Source organism: Euphorbia lathyris, chromosome 7 (assembly GCF_963576675.1).
Source record: "Euphorbia lathyris chromosome 7, ddEupLath1.1, whole genome shotgun sequence".
Taxonomy (NCBI): Eukaryota; Viridiplantae; Streptophyta; class Magnoliopsida; order Malpighiales; family Euphorbiaceae; genus Euphorbia; species Euphorbia lathyris.
The window spans coordinates 70,677,785-70,703,507 of record NC_088916.1 but is presented as its reverse complement, the minus strand read 5'-3'; the positions used below and the strand labels follow the sequence as shown (position 1 = coordinate 70,703,507).

The 25,723-nt window shown below is 34.7% G+C and overlaps 3 protein-coding genes across 4 annotated transcripts; 1 reads left to right on the top strand and 2 right to left on the bottom strand.

Annotated features, from left to right (window-relative positions):
* The first annotated feature begins 2,465 nt into the window (after nt 1–2,465).
* LOC136200639 (uncharacterized) lies at nt 2,466–7,277 on the top strand. 2 transcript variants are annotated; one of them, XM_065991056.1, is made up of 8 exons: nt 2,466–3,090; nt 3,174–3,314; nt 3,429–3,656; nt 4,428–4,635; nt 5,434–5,570; nt 6,071–6,151; nt 6,332–6,398; nt 6,713–7,277. In XM_065991056.1, exons 1-8 carry the CDS (start codon nt 2,741–2,743, stop codon nt 7,010–7,012), a joined length of 1,512 nt encoding a protein of 503 aa, XP_065847128.1. In that variant the 5' UTR covers nt 2,466–2,740; the 3' UTR covers nt 7,013–7,277. The 2 variants fall into 2 exon arrangements, with proteins under 2 accessions (XP_065847128.1, XP_065847127.1); XM_065991055.1 differs by having other exon boundaries at nt 2,467–3,090; nt 6,701–7,277.
* Nucleotides 7,278–8,199: 922 nt separating this feature from the next.
* Nucleotides 8,200–8,911, bottom strand: LOC136201539 (multifunctional methyltransferase subunit TRM112 homolog A-like). The gene has a single exon (XM_065992228.1). It carries the CDS (start codon nt 8,819–8,821, stop codon nt 8,453–8,455), a length of 369 nt encoding a protein of 122 aa, XP_065848300.1. The 5' UTR covers nt 8,822–8,911; the 3' UTR covers nt 8,200–8,452.
* Nucleotides 8,912–13,701: 4,790 nt separating this feature from the next.
* LOC136200592 (signal peptidase complex-like protein DTM1) lies at nt 13,702–14,450 on the bottom strand. The gene is made up of 2 exons (XM_065990969.1): nt 14,058–14,450; nt 13,702–13,891 (listed from the first exon to the last, which is right to left on the bottom strand). The coding sequence occupies exons 1-2, from the start codon at nt 14,315–14,317 to the stop codon at nt 13,804–13,806; spliced, it is 348 nt and encodes a 115-aa protein (XP_065847041.1). The 5' UTR covers nt 14,318–14,450; the 3' UTR covers nt 13,702–13,803.
* Nucleotides 14,451–25,723: the final 11,273 nt, after the last annotated feature.

Here is a 25,723-nt window from a genome sequence, read left to right as displayed (position 1 = left end):
ATATGTTCATAAAAAAATGGTTTGACAAAATCATTTATTAAACACCTCTAGTTGATAGCTATGCCATTGCTTATGAGAACAAAACTTCCTATTTATACACGAGGGCATACTATTTTGCATGCAGAAGTGTTTGTGCGTATTAGGCCAATAAGTTATCATAAAGTATCTCCACTGCAATTGACTTTTAGTTCAAAACCAAACATTATACATCTTAGAATTTTTTGTTATGCGGTATATGTGTCGATTTCCCTACCACAACATACAAAAATGGGTCCATAAAGAAGGTTAGGAATATACGTGGGATTTGAATCTCCTTCAATAATTAAATATCTTAATTGAACCACTAACTTGAGATTTATTTACAATAAAATTTGCTTATTGTCATTTTGATGAAATAATTTTTCCAATATTAGGAGGATAGAATAAGAAGTTGGAAAAATAAATTACTTGGAGTGCATTAACACTATCTCATTTAGATCCTTGAAGAAAACAACATGTTGCTTGAAGTTCAAAAGGAAATATATTACTTGGAGTGCATTAACATTATCTCATTTAGGTCATATGTTTGAATCCTTGAAAATGCAATTTTGTTTTATTAAGTGTAAGATGTAACTTTCACCCTCTTTCGAATGATTCGAGAGTCCTTTGTCACTTCTAAAGGTTTTTGCTCTTCACGAAGAGATGATGTTATCTTATACCGTCTTCTGGCTTCTCCTAGGATGCCTCCGGCTCCCAACATTATTCCGATCTATTGGCTTAAACCTCCTCCGGGCTTGGTTAAAGTCAATATGGACGGCTCTGCTTTTAACACTCTAGGCGAGGCAGGATTGGGAGGTATTTTTTGCAACTATCGTGGATTTTCCAAAGACTGTTTTGCTTTTTCTACCTCTCATTCTTTTGCTTATATGGCTGAATTGAGAGCCGCTATTTTTGCAATTGAACTTGCTTAGGAGAAAAATTGGCATCAGCTTTGGCTTGAGTCAGACTCATGTACGTTGTTAATCTTCTTAGACATCGTTCCATGGATGTTCCTTGGAGTATTCGTCAAGAATGGTTGCATTGTCTCAGCATTTGCTCTAGGATGAACATTCTGTTTTCACACATCTTTAGGGAAGGAAATAGAGTTGCTGATGCACTGGCAAAGTTTGAAGTCTCTTCCTCAGTGATCAATTGGTGGCCTTCAGCTCCTGCTTTTTGCCACATGTTTATCAACTTTGGCTTGAGTCAGACTCATGTACGTTGTTAATCTGCTTAGACATCGTTCCATGGATGTTCCTTGGAGTATTCGTCAAGAATGGTTGTATTGTCTCAGCATTTGCTCTAGGATGAACATTCTTTTTTCACACATCTTTAGGGAAGGAAATAGAGTTGCTGATGCACTGGAAAAGTTTGAAGTCTCTTCCTCAGTGATCAATTGGTGGCCTTCAGCTCCTGCTTTTTGCCACATGTTTATCAATGATGACATTTGTAGTATTTCTCATTTGCGTTTTTCTTGACTTTCCTAAACTTTTATCCTCCCCCTTCTTTTTGTTTGTTCTCCTTCCTCTTCTCTTGTTCAAACACTCATTTTTCGTTTATTAATATATTGCGGGTTTGTCAGTTCTTGGGCCACAGGTGCTCACCCCACCCAAGTTCTGTCTCGTCCCAATTTCTATAAAAAAAAGTGTAGGATGTAACTTGACCAACCCTGAAAATTACTGATCAATCCTAAATCCTTACCCGTTTATTTTTTAATTATCGATATCCATCTCATTACCCTAATGTGTATACAGTTTGCATCTCATACCTGTCTCATTTAATTCGTGGGTCCCCACAGATACCCTTACCTGTTAAAAATCAATAAATAAAAAAAAATTAAATTTAACAAAGTATAAATTTAATAAATCATCAATCTAAAAATTGAATAAATTGAACCTTAATCAATAAGAATAAAGTAGTTTAGAGCATCTCTAGTGGGAGGTTGTAACTTGGGGGTACCACATGAGATAATTTACATCCACAAGTTACAACCCATTAGAGACTTTTTGTTACTTCAAAAATTTTGAAAGTAAAAAAAATATAAAAATAAAATAATAAGGATTAATTAATAAATTTACACACCAAAAAACCTTTTTTATGCTTTATAGGTAGGTCCCTAGAAAGTAAAAGTTTGTAACCAAACTTAGTAACAAACTAAATTTGTTAACAAGCTCTCTAATGATTGGTTACAACCAATTGGTAAAAAGTAACAACCAATTTGGTTACACTAGAGATAGAGATACTCTTAGTAGTATCACACAATTATTAAAGAATAAAAGAATGTGGTATCACTCCATTATCGAAGAACAAAATGATATGGTTCAAATTTTTCATACCGATCCCATTACTCTAACGAGTAATTATTTTGATCATATACTCATTTCATACCTATCATGCATATTATAAATAGTCTTGTTAAAATCGGGTAGTAACGCGTACTATTACAATCCCTAATGATAGATAATGTTGGTTACTAGCTAGAGTACCAATCAAAAGACTGTCATGGTAATTGTGTTACGTGTTAGAAATGAAATCGGAATAAAAGCCACACGTGGTATTCTTTCATTTATATTATCTATAAACACGAAAACCACTGCTAACAAGTAACAACATTCTTCGTCTTCCCTTTCAAAAACAATTCCCACCAAGTTTCCTGTGTGCCATGAATTCACCTTCTCCACTCTATTTATCATAATTTTTCTAACAAGTAGCCGACTTCTCCATGTCGGATTCATCGTCTTCATTATCTTCTTCTTCGCCGTCGTCGTCGCCACCGGGCGATGGAACTGTCACTTCATCAGTATCACTCTGTGCTGGCGATAATGGCGATGGGGAGAAATACTGCTTTAATCCTCGATGTCCGCATTGCATTGGATCTAATCCTCCTTCATGTTCTAATTATTGTTCTATGTTAGGATTCGATTCGATTCCATTAAAAGACTCGGAGAAGCTATGGAGAGTTGTTACTGCGTCGGCTAAAGGATTCACTGTTGGTGCTGGTCTTAAAGGAGGTTTATCTTTGTTTGCAGTTCTCGCTAAGCTGCTTCGGACTAGATCGTCTCGTTTCTCGAGGTGAAATTGAAATAGTCTCTTGTGCTTAATCTTAATTCCGTTGTAATTAGCTTTTGAATATTGAATTTGATTTCTGATTTCAGGAAAGTTGAGTTGTTTACTAATAGTGAAGCTATTGCTTTAGCTCTTAAGGAGACACTCAGATACGGTTTCTTCCTTGGGACATTCGCCGGCACATTTGTTTCAGTGGATGAAATTATTGCTTCTTTCGGAGGCCACCGTAGGTAAGCAATTGAGTTATGCTTTTCACTGTTTTATCAATTTTCATTTTTGAGTTTTGAAGTTCGAGTTCAGATTATGTGAATTGGAGTTTGATTAAGAAGCCTTAATTGTACTAGGACTGGGAAGTGGAGAGCTTTGCTTGCAGGATTGATTGCTGGGCCTTCTATGCTTCTTACGGGACTAAGCACGCAGCATACAAGCTTGGCTGTATACATACTTATGCGTGCTGCTGTTTTAGCTTCACGTTGCGGCATTAAAAGCAAACGCTTTGGGAAATATTGTAAACCTCTTACTTGGAAGCATGGTGACGTACTTCTCATGTGTCTATCTTCTTCTCAAATTTTGTACGTATTCCTCTTCAATCCAAATTTTGACTTGTTGAAGTCTGGGGTTTCAGAACTTCCGATATTCTATAAATTTGCTAGTGTATTGGTTATCAAATTTCATTTTAGAGATTAAGTCTTCATGGAAGTGTAACTGTACCTATGCGTGAGAATTTATTTTGGAGCTTCTGTTGCCTCTGAATAAATGTTGATGTAACTTAACTAAGTTGCACTATGATATTTCAGATGCAGATAGTTGACGCTGCAATTCATAGTTATTGCTGTTTATGTTTATATATCTAGACTCTGGCAGTTTTATTGTCTGATTCTACCCTGGAAGCCAACCATGAAGAGCAATTAGAATTAGAAGGTTCCTTAAATTTCTGTTTGCTATACACTAAATAGATAATAAACATGCAATGCAAGTGGCTCAACGAGTTGTTATTTGTGTTAATTTGAATTCTTTTGTTATTGATTATCCTTAGCTTTCTGCATATCTGAGGCTTAAATTAAGACCCATTCAACCAAATTGTAATCATAAGGTTGGTACATGCTGTTTTAGTGACTCGAAAATAAGTGTAAAAGGAATTATCATATTATTTTACCATGAGTTAGTTCCAGAAGTAATTTGTATCACATGATGTTTTGATTGGTACTTCAGTCAGTTGCTTCTGGACTTATGCAGCAGACACCAAATTTATGTTCTGATTACTGCATCATTTAATTTCTTAGCAGAGTGCCTTTCTACTTTTGTCTGAGTTTTTTTTTTTAAGTGGAAATATGCATTTCCAGGTCAGCTTACATTTTGAAGCCAGAGAGTTTGGCTCCATCATACTTGTCCTTTCTCATCAAACAAGGTGCAAAGGATCCTATTATCCTCCAAGGAGTGAAGGATATTGCAAGTGGCTTGCCTTTTACAAATTTGGATTTGATAGAGAAACATTACAGCTCTATGGGTGTTGACATTAAACTGGATCCGAAAATGCAAACCCCTTGCACGGTATGATTAATGTTTCTTTTACATGTTTTGCTTGAGAAATGAGTTCATGGTGCATGACTTATTATTCCTTCACTCTCCCTATCTCTTTATGTTTTTATTTATTTTTCTTCTGTGGAATCTGCACGATATTTTACTGAAAAATTCGAAGCTACATCACTTCAAAGTATTTGTCATTTTTTTCTAAAGCAGATACTGATTGATTCTGTTTCTTTAGTAGTGATGAAAGATCCAGTTCATATTCAGAGGTTTCTTCAGCAAAGTATTTAGTTTTTCCAAGCATAGCACCATCAATAGAATTAGTGGATATTCATGAGATTGGACTAATCCTTCTGTGAATGTGAGCATTAAGGCGAAGTTAGACATATCGTGAATATGGATTGAGAGTTGTGTAAAAACTTGAAGACTTAAAATGTTAATAACTAATTTCTCATAGCACATTGAAGTTCAAATCTTTTTATTAATTTTTACGTGTTCTCTTTGTATAAACGTTTTTTTAAAATCATTGTATGGGAGAAAAATGTGAAAAGAATAGGAGAACCAGAGTTAGAAACTGAGTGCACATGTATTATATTGTGAAAGATATTATTTTTTTGTTGAGTAGATAAGTCAAAGTAATATTATAATTAACTATGATTATTAATTATGATTTAATTAAATAAGAACTTATGTGTGGATTTGATTTTATGCATGTACCAAAAATTTACAAGCATATACATTCATTACTCTGCTGTTTTTTTAATTATTTCCCTGATTTTTTGTTGTTTCTCTGAAGACTAAAACTTTGAAAGTTTTGTGCAGATTATACATGGAAATGCATCATGCAGTTCACATCTTATGTCTTTTTTTGTTCAAGCATGTAAAAGAGCATTTCCAGTATATCTCCCTGTATATTTAATTCCTGCATTAATAGTTCACCGTCGAGGCCTCTTGGAAAGGTAATGGAGCAGCTAAGCAGTTTCTCTTATTATTTATCCTACAAGAAGGCATAGTATAATTCCTATTTTTATCTATTTGAAATTGCAGAGTGATTGGTTGATCATGAGATAAGGATAATTAAGATTCTAGTTGGCAAAATAAGTAAATGACTGCTTTTATTGTGTTGAATGCTCAACTATGCAAATCCATTTCAGTCGTTTCAGCTAGATCAGAATTCCATAGTAATTCAGAGTGTCTTCATCAAATATTGGCTGTTCACCTTGTATAAACAGGATTGAAAATTCCAGTTTTTTTTTCTGAATGTGCTTGTTTTAGCACTTTCTTATGTGCCACCTCTAAAATCCTGTGAATTTTCCTCATAATGTCATAGATTGAGCTATCATTTTAAGCGATATCCGCTTGTTGATTTGTAAATTATTCGTCTGTATTTTGCAGTTCATTGAAGCTGTCATTCATTTTGGTCTCATGTACTCCTTTTTTTGGCCTCCAACTTGTGCAGGCCATCTAGTATATTGGGGAGGGGTCTTCTCGGTACTGCCAGATCAAGCTTGTTTTTGGCTACATATTCTTCATCTTCCTGGTTAGTGCTCATTCACATATAGTATTTTTTGCCATGAATTCAAGATATTGCGTTCCTTGCTATTAAAACTAATTCTAACTATAGTTTCTTCTTTTATTTATTTATTTATGGTGCCTCTTATGTAATACTTAATGAGGTATAACTTGGGAAGTAAATTTTATTTATCGCGTGGTTTGTCAGGATGTGGACGTGTATCCTGTTTAGACTTTTCAAGAGATGTAACATCCCAATGGTGACAATTGCCACGGTAAGCAATTTCAACTGTTCAGTGGCGGAGCTAGAATGGACGAAAGTTTATTAAGAATTACAGATTCTTTGGCATTAAGTATCAGTGACAAAAAAAAATTCCCTAATGAAGTCAATTCCGTGACAGATTCTTAATATAATGAAAATATCAACAAAAATTTTATGTTTAGAACAGCTTTGCGTCTGTAAATCTAATTTTTTTTTAATATTTGTTTTTGTCCGGGAATCGGGGGTCGATAGACTCTTCGTGACCGACCCCCTGTTCATCCGCGACTGACAATGTTTTCTTAATAACATTTATAGTCTATCTTCCAGTTCCCTGCCGGGATTGCTTTAGCAATTGAGAAAAAAAGCAGGCGAATGGAGATAGCGCTCTACTGCTTTGCACGAGCGATGGAAAGCTTCTACTCATGTATGGCCGATGCTGGATATTTTCCACAATCGAAGAATTTGAAGAGAGCAGACGTGGTGATTTTCAGTATCTCAACAGCTATAATTATGCATTGTTACGCACAGGAGAGGGAAGTGTTTCGATCAAAGTACCTTAATGTTCTTGATTGGGTATTTGGTGTGCCTCCTCCCCCTGATGAAACGCCTCGGAAGAAACACGATTGAGAGAGTCGAAATTGTAGGGAATACTCAGAAGCTTTGAGTTCATTTCAAGCTTCATATTCATTGCAATTGTTTGCATTATACATAAGCTGTTATGTTTAGCAATGTTAGATCATAGTTCACAAAGAGAGAAAAAAATGTGGTAATTTAAATGTCCATGCATAGAGTGAAAAAGAAGAAAAGTAGCATTATGGTGTAGATTTGTTTGAGGTTTGTTCTTTGTATTGGGAGCTTCTCCCTCTTTAATAAACTAGTTTTTATGTATTTATTTTGCTATCTAGTTGAATTCATATAGAGGCGAAATCAACCTTGGATGTTGAGGTGCAGTACGGGCTGTATGTAGTAAAATTTTTTCCCAGCCCAGGAACAGTTTTAACTTAGTATTGTGCCCCAATAGATGAAATTGTAGGATTGAAGCAGAACAGAACCATTGTAGTGTCATTCTGTTATCCGATTGTAGTGCCATACTCTTATCGTTACGGTTTAATATTTCTGTCCTGTCCTAATGGATACGGTTTAATATTTCTGTCCATATAAGTAGTCATTCAGAATCAACAAATTTAAAAGCATTTCCAAATTTAACAAATAACTTCAAAATTTAAACACTTGTAATTTTTTCTTTTGTGAGTATTTGCAATTTTAAATATTATTCTTTTTTCCCTCCATTTTTTTTTTATCCTCGTTGGTCAACTCTCACATAATACATGGTTGGCAAGCTTTATCAATCAAATATTCGGAAAAAAATAATTTAGAATTGAATTGAATTTTTAATTTTTTTTAATTCTCAAATTCCCATTAAAACTAAGAAAATATGTGGGAGATTCTTCGATCAGAGTATTTGAATAAAAATACTAAAAATTAGATTGAATTGTTAACTTTTTCTTTACTAATTAGATATATTTCTTGAGATTTGCCAATCCCAAAATTGGACTGAATCGGTCTTACTCCCAGCTAGTAACAGCTACCTCGAGTATTCTCGTTCTCGATCCTGCTGGGTATCAGGAGTATTATATTTTTAAAATTTCATTTTCATCTAAAATCTTGGATAATTTCATTTGGACCGAATAATATTGAGTTCGGATAATTTTCGGATAGCTGTGGATATGAATTCAGATTAATGGCTTACCTAAATTCATCTAACCATCACCAGTACAACCAAAAGCTGTTCTAAATTAGCATTGCCACTTGCATTTTGGACAGGCAAGAATCAAATAAAATAACACTGTAATTATATGCTGAGGATGAAGCTAATGAGAACAATGTAACGAAATAGGGGAAAACAAACAATAAAATTTAAAAGATCGAAAATTTATCAGAAAACTATACCCAAAACACTTGAACACCTAACGGAAAACACCATATCTGCTACATTCTCTAGTCAACAATACAAAATCAAACCCAAACTCGCTATTTTCCCCTCCAAATTTCAAAACCCTAACAATCTTAAACCTCATCTTCGTGCAGAAGCATATTAGGTATTCCCTTATTGACAGGAAACTTGCGACCCGTCTCCGGGCAAATCAAAGCCCCTTCCTCCAGGTGAAGCTCGAGAAGAGCATGGTGAAATTTTCTGAGGAACTCGTCCGACTCGATCATTGACGGTTCGGCCTCCTCCGGCAGCTCAGCGTAGCCCATGGTTCTAGCGGCGTCGACGAGAGGTTTCCACTCAATCTTCGAAAACATGTTTCTGATGAAATCGGGATTGAATTCAACTTCCTTTTCGACCACTTTCTCCACCTCGATGCGCAGAGGGAAGCCGTTGGATACTCCCTTGATGTTACAGGATAGCATGTTGTGAGTTAGCAGTCTCATAGTGATGGAGTAGGCAGCAACAAGAGTGTTTGCTTTGATCGATCTTCTGGTAATGGTATGATGGCTTATGTTGTCGAAGGTAATAATGCGTTTTCGCTTTCTTGCTTAAACCAGCCCTACTTCTCATCCATTGGGCCGCGGAAACTTGGGCCTCTGTTTTTAATAGGTTTATTCCGGGTAGAAACTGAAAAAACCGCCTCTGCCTTTTACCAACCAAATCGTAGGAGGGAAAATCTGAATCTCAAGGGTGATTAAGGATATGGTTGCTAGATATCGGCAACTAGTTATGGCGATGAAGATTCGTAGAATCGAAATAATATTTGGAGGAAGATTTCGCATCCATGTGAAAATGGAGAAAATAAAAGGAGTTCTCTACAAGGAAAGCGAGTATTCAGGAAATTGAATGCAAAATCGAAATCATTCTCTTCCTTAGGCAACTCAGTGGATGATCGGCTCTCTCTGCGACTACAATATCGGACGAGGTAGGCAAATTCTCTTTACATTAAGATATGAAACGTCATTTTTGGGTTTATATTGTCTATTGAGTTTCTATTTCACATAGTTCAACTTGATTGATTTGAACAGCTTGGCTTAATTCATGGCGGAATGTTCTTCAACTCTGATAATGTTTCCTGAGATCAGTTTTGATTTAATTAAACAATTTTCTGATTCTTCAGTGTTCACTATTTTGATAACTGCACTTCCATTCTTTTGATTGAGCATTTTGCCTGTTTGATGGGTCGTTGGACACGATTACTTTATCTATATGTTGTATGATATATTTCATGGTTTTTGTTCTTTTTTAATTTTTGTTAAAAAATTCAGGAGTTGCTTTTCAACTTGGAAATGTTCCTACTATGCCTTCTAGATGATAATGCCCAATTTGTTTCTTATAGTTTTATTATAACCGTCTCGTAGCATTTGCAAGTGCTTTTGCATCTCCATTTGAGAGTTCTGTTCAAATCAGCTATCTTATTTTCAAGGTTCCTAATAAGATTTACTTGATGACCTAAACCAAGACCATGAATGATTAGTCTCCTTGACTGAGCTTTTGCTGTCTTGGATTGTATGTTCCCTTATATTAGGTTGTCATTGTCAAGGATAAAGATTAAGTTCTTTAGAAGATTTTTCTCTTTTTCCAAATCCTAATTTATGCTTCTGTATAAATACTGTTCTTCAATATGACAGTGTGTATATTTTGGCTAGATGAAGAGTAGTTGTTTCTGGAGGTTTCCAGCAAGAGACCAAATTAGGAACTAGTTGTTTCTGATTCAGATTTCTCTGCTTATAAAATTTGCATGAAACTCGTCGCATCCATGATACAGCTGGTTATGGTTATTGCAGCTTCTCCCTGATGCTTTAAGTCTTCAAAAAGCCAGCAAATTGTGACATTGATAAAAAAAAGGGCAGTCCGGTGCACTACGCGTCCCTGCTAAGCGAGGGTCTGGGGAGGGGTCCCACCACAAGGGTGTACTGGGGGCAAGCCTTCCCCTGCCAATTTTTTGGCAAGAGGCCGCTCCTAAGACTCGAACCTGTGACCTCTCGGTCACACGACAACAACGTTTACCGTTGCGCCAAGGCTCGCCCTCCAAATTGTGACATTGATGAATCAACAAAAAATGGAACAGAGAACAAATGGCCAAAAGGAGGTAAGGTCCTGCTTGAATTAGTATGATAGTTTTCTTTTCAACCAATGCTAGGTCTGTTTCATTTATATGCTAGTTGAATTATATCTAGTATTATTTCTGATAGCCTTGCAACATATGAAAAAAAAAAGGCTGCTTAGTTAGGCTATATATTTCTGAAATTAGTTAAGCCAAATATAGTATGCTTGCACATAGTCTATTACTTGGGCTTATTATATATTTTGAAGTGAAATTAGTGAGCAAAGGACTTTTGTTGGTCTTTTTAGTGTCACTTCAAATTTTAATACATGATTTAGGAATTGGTTATTGAAAGTTTTACAACAAAATATAGGTGGAATAGTTGTCATTTTGATTTCTGAAAAACTGCATTTCAATGTTCACTGACAGTATAACTTGGTGACTAAAATTTATCTGTTCTCTTATTTCTATATTTATGGGGGAAGAATAGTTCTACTCTTTGGCTCGAGCTATTCCATCTGGGGATTCTGGATGACATGCAAGTGCTTTGTGAACTTGTAAATTTGCTAGGAATGTGGCTCTGTTGTATAATTATTTTCCATGTGGGGGAAAGAGGGAGCATGATGCAAATGCTAGCCAAGAGCACAAGGTTATGCACTTAAAGCACAATTACTAACAATGTCAACTAAATATGATAGATTACAAAACAGTATGGTTAAGTTTTAGGAATTTTGCCAACTCTAATGGCCTTTATCAGCAAGGCCTTTTGGGGATAGGTACCGAGATAAGCCAACAATTCTGAGGTATTCTTTTTTATTTTATTTTTAGTGTTACTACTTGCTACTTACTACTTTCTATGTCCCAAAAAAGATAGTCTAGTTTGAGGCTTAACTAGTTTAAAAAAATTTAGTTAATATAGTTCAAGGATAATGTTTTTCATAAAAAAGAAAAAATGGAACGAAATTGACACCAAGTTTGTGAGCATAATTTGGCACCTCTATAAATTTGGTTAAGAGGTAATTTGTCACCAAAAGTTTGGGCCACAATAAATTTGAGGACATTGTGGACGTAAATTGCTATTGTTAAACGGCATAGTTTTATAGGATCAGTTTGGTTAACGACGTAGTATTGCAGGTCAGGTTCAGTTTGGTTAAGAAGCATTCTAGAAATTTTTTCAGAGCAAGTCATTTTTGGGACGGTTTGTCATTATAGGGGGCAGTATAAATCGCCTTGGTTTTTAGAGTTTGCTCAGCTCTTCCTTAAAAATCGATCCTATCCTAGTCATTGACATTCTGTCAAACTGAACTAAATAATTTTTAATATTGTAATTCTGTAAATTTCAGCTCATTAACAAGTTTAGGTTCAATATTAATGCCTTACTAAAACCTTAACAAATTCGTAAATCCATTTATTATTAAGACGATAAGTGAGTAACAAAAGCTCAAAACCCATATCATTGGCATACCTAATTCCAGGTCTTTTTCATTGACTCTGCTTAGGCTTGTAGTTTTGTAGAATGAACTCCCTAGCCATAGGTATAACATAAGTTGTTTCACGGACGGATTCAAGATTCACTGATAGAAGTGCTCGTATTTATAGGTGCTAAATTGATATTTTGAGTGTTTTTACATAAAAAAATTAAAGTCACCGTTTCCATAAAAAATTTGGCGTTTTTCGGTAACTAGTGAGTGCTCAACTAGAGGTGGCAAAATGACACACGATCCGATTACACGACACGAACATGACACGGATTTTTAGTGTTAGTGTTGAGCTTAATAGGTAATGGGTCATTTTTGGGTTGACACGAAACTGACACGCTAATTTTTGGGTTGGGTTAGTGTTGATATGTGAACCCGAAAACGACACGAAATGACACGGATATTGAAAATTATTGTTATATTCTCTCGTGTTTTTTATGTCACTTTATTAATAAAGATAATAAAATTATAAGTATTAATTGCAAATATTGATTTGAATTTCCTAAATTGTTATAAACACATTACATGATCCTCTACCATGATATTATCGAACTTTTCGATAATTATTGTTAACATACTAATCTAAAAATGATATAAAATGTTTAAAAACAGTACCATGTCTTCTTATATTTTTAAGAGTTATTATTAATATATATGCATAACAAAATTATATGTCACCCGAAAACACGACACGAAATCGACACTAACCCGAACAGGTTAACACGACTTTGACACGAAAGTTTTTGGGTTGGGTTTGAATTTACTCTTTTTGACACGAACCCGAAATGACACGACACGATAATTGCCAGGTCTATGCTCTAAATGGGGCGAGGACTCACCCCACTGAGAGTGGAAATTTCTATTTATTTTCTTCTTAGTGGATTTTCCCAAAGAGATTCTCCATATTCTTGTCCAAGCACTAAGTGTCAAAAAAACTCATATTCTTGTCCAATTGTATTTAATAATTTTAAAACTTCAACTGTCCATGAACTTTTAAAAATCCATAATTACGTGTCTATTTACATTTTCTTTTTGACACTTGGGAGAGAGTAGCTTTCATTTTCTGCATCCAACAAATTCTATCGAGAAGTAAAAACTATTGAATACAGTTAAGTAAGAATAGAGAGTCATTATAACTTTTGAAAATTAAAGGTTTGTACAATAGAATACCAGTCTTAAGTTCAATAACAGAGTCTAACTGTAAATTAGAAAATTATTTTAAATACGAGACCGTTTCAGAGATGAGTCGATATCAATATTGAAAGCTACCACTAAACCAAACCTAACATGATGCCATATGATATGACAATAGTTAAGAAAGCCAAAAATAGTAGTGTCCAAGCTAAAACTTCTTTCTATGTATCTCTTCATTGTCTGCTCAACAATAGGAGAATTTAAGTTCATCATCAATGGATATGATGTCACCCTCAACTTCCATTCCAAAATTACAAAAAGGAGTATATGGTTTATGATTATGGATGAATACATCAATCATAAAACAAAATTTGGTAAAATAACATATTAAGGAGCTCGGTATTTTGAAAACAGTTTTTAAATTTATTATAAAAATATATAATTTCAAATGAATAATTTTTTTAATTGAATTATGAAATATAGTGGTTTAATGTAATAAAAAATAAATAATAAGAGATTTGATGTATTGAAAAAAAAAACATAAGTCTACCAAAGTTGATAAAGGATCTCAGAACGTTTTTTTCCTAAAAAAATTACAATTGATCATCTGGAATTCCATATATCTTAACACAATGATATAAAAATCTAAAATGCAGCAAAATCAAAATCAAAATCAAAATGATGAGTAACTATGAAAATGTAGAAATTATTTACAGCAAAAGAAGCTTGTTACCAATTCAGACCCAAAATTCCCAATTTATTTCTGTCAAGATGATACATATCTCCACCATTTATACATACCATATCCATAAACAGCTGAGTAAACAGCCACTCTCAGAGGAGATATCTTCTTCCTGTAAACACAACATTATAGATTTTCAATTTCAATTTAAGGTTACAGACTGTTCAATTTCAATTTCAAATCTCGTTAATGGAAGATTAGGGACAAAATGCATGTTTTATATTCTAAACAAAATTAAACTAGAGAGGAAAACGAAAAAAAAAAGGGGAAAAGAAAACCTGAAGCCAGATCTTAGGGAAAGAGCAGCCTTCTCTTCGACAGTCATGGGAGAGCACCAGCGGGAGAAATCTCTGGCGAAAAAATCCCAGTCAGGCAAAAGAACACCGGCAATTCCAAACATACCGACTAAATAAGTAACAAAAACTTTCTTAAAAGATTGAGTCCAAATTCCGACGACCGCCATTAGTACGGCTAACCATACCAGACAAGTTCTGAGAGCTAAATCGTTGTTAGTAGTAGAATTAGTATTGTTGGCCATTTGTCGAGATCGGAAGTTTAGTGGAGATTTGGAATTGGGAGATTTATTAGTGTGTGGCTATGGCGATAAGGCAAAACAGCAGAGTGTTAGGTGTTGCTGGGAGTGGGAAATGGATAGGTGGTTGGTTAGGGAGTCATTGTTATTTAATGCGACCGCCATTATTATTTGGTGACATTTTAGACTCCATTTTTCTTTATCTTTCTTCATTAACCTTTTACTAATTTTTTTAACTTCAAGTATTAGTTTTTTTTTTTTTTTTTTTTTGTTAATTCAAACAAACAAATCCTTGTATACTGATTTACAAACGAAACTGTGGTTTTTTTTGGTTTGTCAAAATAAGGACTGTCGTTGACACTATTAATTTGACCGTTAATGAATTTAAAATAAAAAATTTCAAAGGATTTGATGATATTTTGGGCAATTTTAATTCTTTACCTTTTTAGTTTTGAAGTTATTTAGGTGTTGTTTAGTGATAAGAGAAAATTGGTGTTTAGAAACAAAACTCCAAAAATGATGATTTTGAGAAATAAAAAAACAACTTTAATTCTTGAATATTTTCATTTTTATGTCGTTAGCGGTCAAATTGAATATGTCAACCCACAAGTCTTTGATTTCGCAAATGAAAACAAACACAATTCCCATTTTGACAATAAAAAACTACAGTTCTTTATCTGCAAATCAATGTAATCATATTGAGTTCTTTTTTGGAATCAACCCTTTTTCGTTTAAATTGTGAAATTTTATTAAATTCGTGAAATATTAGGTTTACGGTTCTTAATAGTAATAGAAATAAGTATGTTAGTATCAGGGGCGTAGTCAAGGGGGCCTGGGCTCCTCCGGCCACCAGAACCACCTTGATCCCGTGTAATTTTGGCCCCCTTGTCTCAATTTTTTTTTATTGGGGTGTTGAATTAGCCACTCCTCCCCAAGATGGCACATTTAGTGTTAGACTTTTTAAAATTCAAAATTTTAATATTTTGGGCCTATTAGGTATTCTAAAAATCTAAATTTCTATTTTTTTTTTGTTGTTATGCATCTCTAAATCCAAATTTCTAATTTTTTTTTATCTGTTAGCCCTCCTTAAAAACAAATTATTAATTTTTTTGCCTGATAGGCCCTCTCAAATCAATTTTTTTAATTTTTTTACCTGCTCAACCCTCCCTAAGTCCATTTTTTTACATGTTAGGAATCTTAAACAAAATTTAGCTTAATTTTGAGAAGTTGTATATTAATACTTGAAAATTGGTTCTTGACCACTCAAATTATAACACACACACATATATATATATATATATATATATATATAGGAGAGGGCTCTTGTGAGAATCATTTTTTAGGTGAGGACACTTCCTTATGGTGAGAACACTCAAAACTACGTCGTTTTGAGTGTAAAAAATAAAAAAAAAACGCTGCTTCTCATGGGATTCGAACACTGGACCCTTCAATTACACTTCATGTTACTTACCATTGAGCCAATTACTTTGCTTATATATTATGCTGCGCTCTGCTTACTATACCATTCCCATGGTAGCTTCTATTGTTTAACATTTGATGCATGTACTTATTAATATTGATTAAATGTGCATAATGATGAATTATTAATAGAAAAAAAATGTGTTATAAAAAAAAAATAGAAAAAAAATGTGCATAATAATGAATTATTAATAAAAAAATTCAAGAACATGCTCTAATTTCTTATTTATTTAATTCCTCTATATTTTTGTAATTTATGTTTTAAAATGTTAAGGACGATATTCTAAATATTGTTACATATGTTCTAAACTTTATAATTTGTGTTCTAAAACTTAAGTATAATGTTTTAAAAAAACCAGTAAATATATGGACCATTTTTGCATTTGTTCTATAATATAATTTATAACTCATATTCTAAATAATATAACATATGTTCTAAAAAAACATAACGTATGTTCTAAAGTTTATAGTTCGTGTTCCAAAAATTAAGTATAATGTTCTAAAAAAATCAGTAGATATCTGGATCGTTTTTCATTTGTTCCAGAAATATAATTTATAACTCATGTTCGAAAAAACATAACACATGTTCTAAAAAAACACAACATATGTTCTAAAAAATATAACGTATGTTCTAAAGTTTATAGTTTGTGTTCCAAAAATTAAGTATAATGTTCTAAAAAAATCAGTAGATATCTGGATCGTTTTTTCATTTGTTCCAAAAATATAATTTATGACTCATGTTCGAAAAACATAACACATGTTCTAAAAAACATAACGTATGTTCTAAAGTTTATAGTTTGTGTTCTAAAAATTAAGTATAATATTCTAAAAAAATCAGTAGATATCTGGACCGTTTTTTCATTTGTTCCAAAAATATAATTTAGAACTCATGTTCGAAAAAACATAACACGTGTTCTAAAAAACATTACGTATGTTCTAAAAAATATGTCGTACGTTCTAAACTTCATAGTTCGTGTTTTAAAAGTTAAAATATATGTTGTTTCAAAAAAAAATATATATATATGTTCTAACGTATGTTTAAAAAAATATATTTTCTTATATAACATAAATTATAAAAATATAAAGAAATTAAATAAATAAAAAATTGGAGCATGTTTTTGGATTTTTTTCTATTAATAATTCATTATTATGCACATTTCTTTTTTTTCTATTAATAATTCATTATTATGCATATTTAATCGATATGAATAAGTGCATGCGTCAAATATTAAACAATAGAAGCTACAAGGACAATGATATATTAAGCAGAGCGCAGCATAATACACAATCAAAGTAATTGGCTTAGTGGTAAGCAGTGTGGAGTGTTACTGAAGGGTCCAAGGTTGAGGAGGTTCTCACTTGATCCCTCCCATATATATATATATATATATATATAAGAGATCAGGTAAAAAAAAAAATTTCGGTGAACGGAATCCGGGTAGGCGTTTTCCGACAAGCAAAAAAGTGTCCAGAAAATTCTCAAAAAATTCCAGAACATGTAAAACATTATTCTAAGAAACTTTAATTCTTAGGTCGAAGCGAGAGTTCTTACGGTTTAGTCCCAATAAAATGTTTTCCTTAATTTTATCCATTTTACATGCTTCAACAATTTGTTGGGTAAAAACTGTAAGGAATCTCGCTTTGAGCCAAGAATTAAAGTTTCTTAAAATAATATTTTACATGTTTTGGAATTTTTTGATAATTTTCTGGACACGTTTTTTGTCCTACTTACGTTGTTCCAAATCAATGTACCATTTGTTCCAACATAATACTTATATTGTTCCAACAGAAAATTGTTTTATTTCTTTTCTTTAAAATACATTTTTCTGACATTTCTAACATCGTTTTTCGAAAAATTATATACTATTAGACTCGTCTAAATTAGACAGTCATTTTAAGATCCCTGAAGCTCAAGTAAAAAAAATTCCGGTGAACGGAATCCGAGTGGGCGTTTTCTAGCAAGAAAAAAAGTTCCTAGAAAATTCTAAAAAAATTTCAAAAAATTTAAAACATTATTCTAAGAAACTTTAATTCTTAGATCGAAGCGGGAGTTCTTACGGTTTAGTCTCAATAAAACTTGTTCCTTAATTTTATCCATTTTACATGGTTCAACAGTTTATTGGGTCAAAACTGTAAGGAATTTCGCTTTGAGCCAAGAATTAAAGTTTCTTAAAATGATGTTTTACATGTTTTCGAATTTTTTGATAATTTTCTGAGCACGTTTTTTGTCATACTTACATTGTTCCAAATCAGTGTATCATTTGTTCCAACATAATACTTGCATTGTTCAAACAGAAAAATGTTTTATTTCTTTTCTTTAAAATACATTTTCCCGATATTTCTAACCTTGTTTTTCGAAAATTTTTATACTATTAGACTCGTCTAAATTAGACGGTCATTTTAGGATCCCTCAAGCTCAAGTAAAAAAATTTCCGGTGAACGGAATCCGGATGGGCGTTTTCCGGCGAGAACAAACGTGCCCAGAAAATTCTCAAAATGTTCCAGAAAATGTAAAATATTATTCTAAGAAACTTTAATTCTTAGGTCGAAGCGGGATTTCTTACGGTATAGTCCCAACAAATTGTTGAAGCATGTAAAATGGATAAAATTAAGGAAAACGTTTTATTGGGACTAAACCGTAAGAAATCCTGCTTCGACCCAAGAATTAAAGTTTCTTAGAATAATATTTTACATTTTCTGAAATTTTTTGAGAATTTTCTGGGCACGTTTTTTCTCGCCGGAAAACGCCCACCCGGATTCCGTTCACCGGAAATTTTTTTACTTGAACTTCAGGGATCTTAAAATGACCATCTAATTTAGACGAGTCTAATAGGATAAAAATTTTCAAAAAACAATGTTAGAGATGTCGGGAAAATGTATTTTAAAGAAAAGAAATAAAACAATTTTCTCTATCATCTCTTTCATTTTATTTACCAATTTGCCACCTTGCATTTTTTAATTATCATCAACACTATGTAGTTTTGTTATGTTACACAATAAGCTCATTGTCACAACTTAAACAATTGTCACGCTGGATCTCACCCCTATATATATATATATATATATATATATATTGAACAAGTTCGATTTAGCAAAAACTTTTTTTTTACCTATTGTGGTGCTCACTATTTTTTACCTATTGTAGATGGTTATTTTAGAGTAGTTTGAGTTTATCCCATATCCGCTAAATCTGAGGTTCTACAACTCATCAAGGATTTTATGTCATTGTTCAAACTCAATTTAATAGACATGTTACAATTCTTCGAATGATAATAGACGGGAATTCCCATGTCTCGGTCAATTTTATGCTGAAAAGGGTATTCTCCATCGAAATTTATGTGTTGATACCCCTCAATAAAATGTCAGCATTGAGAGAAAACATTAACATATTCTTAATATTGTTAGTGATTTGCTCATCTTACAAATCGTACCCCAACCTTATTACTTTATCGTAAACACCTTAAGAAGTTTCTTTTAGTTTGCCCCCTCGTTATGATTTGCTTCGGGTGTTTGAGTGTCTTTGTTATGCAAAAGTTAAACCTTGTATCGATGATAAGTTTGCTTCTCGTTCTTGAAAATGTATATTTGTATGGTATCCGTTTGGGAAGATAGGGTGGGGTCCTTATGATATAGAGAGTATGAAGTATTTCTTTTATCTCGTGATGTTTCCTTTTGTGAAAGTACATTCCCCTTTTCAAGTAATTCTACTATGCGTATTCTTGATGCTCCTTCTGAAAACTCCACATATTTTGATACTTTTGAATATGTTGACAATCCGATGAATGCATATGGAAGTGATGGCAAGGTTGGTATGGAGATCTGCAACCCGTAGTTGAAGAAACTTCATTGCCTATTATTGTTTCTCCAAATGGTGTCATTGGGGCCGATTAGAAGCATATAATTGTAGCAAACACACTTTTTATTCTTACTCCTGATCATGAACATGTTCCACAAGGTTCTGGCTGAGGACAGTGGTTAAAGAATCTTTGATGTCGGTGTAAGAGGGTAGTCGGTGAGTTTTCTAGTTCCTGGGAAAGCTGGCCTCAATGATTCATTGGACTAGAGGAGTTTTTCTTGACGTGATGCTTCCACCCATGGCCCCTCCAAGGGGCTTTTTGTCTAGAAAGCACTGGAAACAGGTTTCCCAGTCCTCGCCTTGCTTCCTTGGGGGGATTTATGCTGGGAGTTGTGGTGGGGCATGTTCCTATTGGTCTGGAGGTTGGTTTCCTCTTGCTATGGAACGGCTTCCTACGGGGCCAGGGGATGTTTTGACCGGAGGAATCCCATATCTTCCTATTATCCTCTTGCATGGCTTTCTAGGTAGCCATCATCTGTCGTTGTGCTTCTGCCTAACAGTTCTAAGCCGTTTGGAATTTGTGTAGAGTTTTTAGTAGCTTAGTCATGGGGTATTGCTCACCCTCTGAGACGGAGCTGGCCGTTTCCCCATCTTCAAAGGTGAGGTTGGCTGCTATTGATTAAATTTCCTACTGCCTGGTGGCTAGCTAGTGCCTACGATTTCTTTAGTGGGAGTGGGTTGTTGGTCTCGTGTAACGTGACAATATTAGTTCCAAGGAGGGTTAGAAACTATTTAAAAAATTTCACGTTAAGGTTGACTTGTTTTTCGTTTAAGACTTTAACTTAGTCTTTTAGCACAGTGGTACTGAGTAGGTTTTAAATACAAGCTTAGTCAACGGGTGACTAAGACTGCTTCTATTCTTGAGTCAGGAGATAGCACTTAAGTCTATTCCTGAACTCAGCTTCTTAGTTCACTCAACTCAGCTCATGTTCTTTTTAGTGTTTTACTAGATAGTATTTTAGCAAGCAATATATAAAGGAGTTAAGGGTTAGAAAGATATTACTCAGCACATGTATCCTGGTTCGGCCTCTCCGCCTACGTCCAGTCCCCGGAATTCCTTCCGAGCTTTTCGAATCCTCTACTGAGCTCTTTAAAGGTAGAGCACAAACCTTTTACAATAGCAACTGAGTATACAAGAGTACCTTCCTCTATTCCTCTACTCAATCCTATTTCTACCGCTGAGTGCTATAACTAGACTTGTTCATGGGTTGGGCCGGGTTGGGCTTGGGCCGGGCCTAACTGGGCTTATGACATAATTAAATTGTCCAAGCCCAACCAAGCCCGCACTATATTTATATGGGGCTCGGGCTGGGCCAAGCTAAAAAAACTAATTCCCAAGCCCAACCCGGCCCGACCCAACTAATATCTTTGTATTTTTTAAAAATTAAAATTAAGCTAAAAAATTATACTATAAATATAAATAATAAAATACAATAAACTAAATTTTAGAGGATTATTTCAATAAAAATCAATTAATGCAATCCTAAATAAAAAAAATTTCTACCAAAAAAAATAATAAAAAAAAAACTTTTTTGATAGTAATAAATAAAATAGTAACAAAAATATATACATGTTCACCAATTCTAAAAAATATATGGTTTGGAAATTTTAGGTTGAAGAAATTTAAATTTTTTATTTTTGGAATAGTATAAAGTTTATTAAACTATAAAAGTTATTAAATTAAAATTATTATCAAAATTTCAGTTGGGTTGGGCCTGGGTTTTGAGACAAATCCCAAGCCCAACCTACTCTATGTGCGGGCCTAAGCGGGCTTGGACCGGGCCGTGTCTATTATGAAACATATATGTCCAAACCCAGTCTTTGAAGAGTGGGCTTGGACGGGCTGGGCGGGCCAGTGGGCTTTTGAACAGGTCTAGCTATAACCGAGCAACTCAACGTCTCCTTTCTATTCTTCTAGAAATGATAAGTGTTTTGTTCTAAACAAAAGCTAAGAACACTTTAGATGAAATAAATCACTCTAGACTTTTACACAAGAATATGAATTGGTGTAAGATTTTTGCTTTGCTTTTCAACACAGAACTTCAAGTAATGATTTGGTCAAAGTTTCGACTTGATGAAGATCTGCATCGAATGAAGCGTTTGAAAGGTCTATTTATAGTGATACTTGAGGCACCGATCATTTCGAATTTCAAAATAACCGTTGGAGGGAAACGGCTTCCTGTCGCTTTCACTCAGTCAGTGCTCAGTGTCTTCGGCCAATAAGAATCTTGTATCTTTTATCTTCGGCAGTGCTCAGATGCTTTTCGTCCGACTGATCAGAGTGTCTCTACATTTATGGCAAAGTCTTCCAGACAGCTTCCTGTGACTTCTGAACTTTACCCAAAGTAGAAATACTTTGTCTCCAAGTTTGTTCAGGTCAGCTGCTGATCTGACTTCATTGTCGCACAACTCAGCAGCTTCGTCTTGAAGCAATTGGGAAGGGCTTCTCGATCCTTCTCTTCGTTGGGCTTGCGTTTCATTCAGCTTGAGCCGCATTTTGATCTACTTGGGCCGTGTGGCTTTCAACAGTTGACTTGGGCTTGACTTTCTCTTGTGGGCTTTTGGGCTTTACACTTTTAATGTCTTGAATCTTATAAATCAATTAACTCAACATTGAACAAACACATTAGTATTAATCAATCAAAGCATTTAAATTTAATGTGTTAGAATATTTTTATCATGGTGAATTAATTCTACTTAAATAATTTTGTCAAATCAAAATCATGTGGAAAGGTGTTTCAACATGGGCTCTAAGGGCTAGGTCATTCCTATCATGTTAGAAAAGACATTTGCTACTTTTGAAGGGTTTTAATATGTCCGATCCATGCTCACCACACCAAATGATGAGAAAACAAACTTGAAGTCTACTAGAAGGGCTACTTGTGGCGGGAGTGATCCCTTGAAGATACTCCGATGATCAAGTTAGTATATGTGATGTTAAGAGAGAGAGTGAGAGAGTATGGACTAGAGAGAGAAAATTTACCCCCATAGGGTTTCCTCCTTAGGGTATTTATAGGTTCTAGACAAGGTGGAATGTTAAATGACCTTGTTTCCTTTAATATAAGGTGGTGGTTTAGAGGCTTTCTCCTAAAAGTTTGGACCTGACTGAGGGTCCGAAGTCGACGGGTGGGATCGATGCTGAGGCTTGTAGTCGCTTACTCATATCCTTTATCAACGCTTAGTCTTGTCCGTCAGCAACCCTTGTTTGCAAATCCTTGAGGTTTCATTAATGGACAATCTTGGCATCCTTAATTGCCCGAATGATTCAAAGCCGTCCCCATCTTACGCCATATCGAACCAACCTGATTCGCCTCTTATTAAGACACTACAAGTTTCTAAACCTTGAATGCATTAGATGGAAACTAGATTATAGGTTGGCACATTTAAACCTAAGGTGCTTAGTGCGAAAATTGATCCTAAGACAAATACATTTTTGCAAGCTTTACAAATTCAGCATTGGCAGAAGGCAATGACAACTTTAATATAATGCATTAATGGCTAATGGTACATGGAGTTTAGTTACTTTACCTTTCGGGGCAATCTAATTGACTATAGATGAGTTTTTGATGCGGACATCTTTTCAACAAATTCCAAGTCCAGGTTAGGGAAGTAGCAAGGTAACAAATTTCGTCAGGTATGTGGGGAAAGTGATTCAGAAGAGGAGGAAGACACACTTAAAGTTCTAGTATATCTTTTTCTTTAATTGTATCTACCTGGGCGGATCTCTTAGACGGATCTCCTTTAACGGATCACATTTGATGGACCTCTTCAGCGGACCTCCTTTGAAGGATCTCTTCGATGGATCTCTCTGATGGATCTACGTTGACGGATCTCTCTGATGGATCTCCTTTGACGGATCTCCTTTGAAGGATCTCTTCGATGGATCTCTTTGACGGATCTCTTCGACGGATCTCCTTTGATGGATCTCTCCGATGGATCTCCTTTGACAGATCTCTTTGATGGATCTACTCAACGTATCTACTTCAGTGTATCTACTTCGACGTATCTCCTTTAAGCATCTACCTGGGATGATATACTTCGAAGTGTCTACGTTGATGTATCTCCTTCTGGTATCTACTTGGACGGACCTACTTCGATGTGTCTACGTTGATGTATCTCCTTCAGGTGTCTACTTGGCGGATCTACTTCGATGTGTCTACGTTGATGTATATCTTTCAGGTATCTAGCTGAGCGGACCTACTTCGACATATCTACATTGGCGTATCTACTCATCGACATATCTACTTCCATTATCTACCTGAGTGGATCTACCTTGGCATATCTATTCATTGTATTTCTGTCGATGTATATCTACTTCGACGGATCTACCTATTGTATCTACTTCGACCCAGATTGGCGGATCTCACTCTACATTGAATCCTGGCAGATCATATTCAGATATGGGCAATACGAACAACATGCGCACCTAATGGCGTATACCGGCTGAATAACTGAGGCGGGTCCTAGAGATTACTTCCTTTACAAGGAGTGAACTTTCCTCCCTTGTTTAAAGACGGATAGTTACAAGCTTTCCTTCCTTAAACAAGGAAGGATATACATTCTGCCTATTTAAGTCTTCTTTTCTTCATCACTCATTAGAACCGGCGGATCCTAGGCGCATCGGATCCTTGACACAACCTGGCGGATCCTAAGAGGGGCACTAGAGTGGCGGATCACTAGGGCGTACGAGAGGCGGATCCTCAAGCTATTCCTGGGCGGATCGTCAGGTTTACTTCCTCCCGAAGGAATTCACCAACAACCCTGACAATCTGTACCTGTACCTTTGTACTGAATTGTCAGGGCGTATCACCTATTTTACCCTTTATTTTCCTTCTTTGGTTGTAACCCTAGTAGGGGTAATTATGTCTTTAGTTTTCTTTAGGGGAGGTATTTAAACCCCATCTTTGTAAGGATATGCAACTTTTTATCAATCAAATCATATCTTCTCTTTGAGAGTGTTTTTAGGGTTCATCATTCTTAACAATGGGGATTTCTAATTCCTACAAGTTTAGCTTGTGAATCCGGGGGTTTCACGGCTCCTTCAAGTTTAGCTTGAGAATATCTTTGGTAGTTTACGATTGAAAACTACCGCCCGTTACCCGATCTGTATCAGTTTTTAAAACCCAAACCATAATTGATGGAATAATTGAGAGACATAAAGCACGACTAGTGGGCAATGGATATCATTAACGTCCATGTATTAATTTAACGGACACCTACAATCTAGTTGTGAAACCAATAATCATTTGGTTAATCTTAACTATTGTTATATCATTTGGTAGGAACATAATTTAATTAGATGTTTCTAATAGTTTTTTACATAGAGATTTGAAAGAATATATGTATATGGCTTAATCGGGTAGTTTTATTGACCCTTATAAGCCTTACAGTGTGTGTAAGATACATAAAACAATCGTCTCAAATATAGCCTGAGAAATTAACATCTAAGCTATCTATTTCGGCTTCCTTAGATCTAAGATTGCCAATTTTCTGTACTATTTTAGATCAGGTTGGATTCACTGATTTTTTTTCTTATTTATATGAATAATTTCTTGTCCATTAGGAATAGTGAGCACTTAATTCAGAAATTAGTAGCCTTATTTGAGTATGCCTTTTCAATTTGTAACCTTGGTTAATTACACTATCTTTTAGGTATTAAGGTTGATTGGGAATCGATTCGAGAGGTGTGTTACTACATTTGGTTTTATGTATTTTGCTTCTATTCTTGACAAAGCTAAAATGGCAGACATTAAGGCTATCTCGAGCCCGACCAATCCGATTGAGAAGCTCAGTTCAGATGATGGTAACTTTATTTTCTCATTCTTGTTTTTATCAAAGCTATGCTGGCAGTTTACCGTATTTGACCTCTACTCGCTCTGATGTCTCCTTTATTTTTAATAAGGTCTCTAAATATATGCATGCTCCTAAGACTCCACATTAGATGTCAATTAAAAGAACATCAGATATTTAAACGACAACCGATCCTATGATATATTTATGAGTAAAAATGGATCGATTCATCTTTTGCAATATTTTTCTGATGCTGACTAGGGGGGTGTGAGGGTGTGATCGGGACG

What these genes read in the sequence shown, in the direction of transcription:
- LOC136200592 (XM_065990969.1), bottom strand. Translation starts at nt 14,317, where the DNA reads ATGGCCAACAATACTAATTCTACTACTAACAACGATTTAGCTCTCAGA. An exon ending in TCCCTAAGATCTGGCTTCAG is followed by an intron (nt 13,892 to 14,057) that starts GTTTTCTTTTCC and finishes TTGTGTTTACAG; the next exon opens with GAAGAAGATATCTCCTCTGA.
- LOC136200639 (XM_065991055.1), top strand. Translation starts at nt 2,741, where the DNA reads ATGTCGGATTCATCGTCTTCATTATCTTCTTCTTCGCCGTCGTCGTCG. An exon ending in TCTTTCGGAGGCCACCGTAG is followed by an intron (nt 3,315 to 3,428) that starts GTAAGCAATTGA and finishes TAATTGTACTAG; the next exon opens with GACTGGGAAGTGGAGAGCTT. An exon ending in CGTCGAGGCCTCTTGGAAAG is followed by an intron (nt 5,571 to 6,070) that starts GTAATGGAGCAG and finishes CAACTTGTGCAG; the next exon opens with GCCATCTAGTATATTGGGGA.
- LOC136201539 (XM_065992228.1), bottom strand. Translation starts at nt 8,821, where the DNA reads ATGAGACTGCTAACTCACAACATGCTATCCTGTAACATCAAGGGAGTA.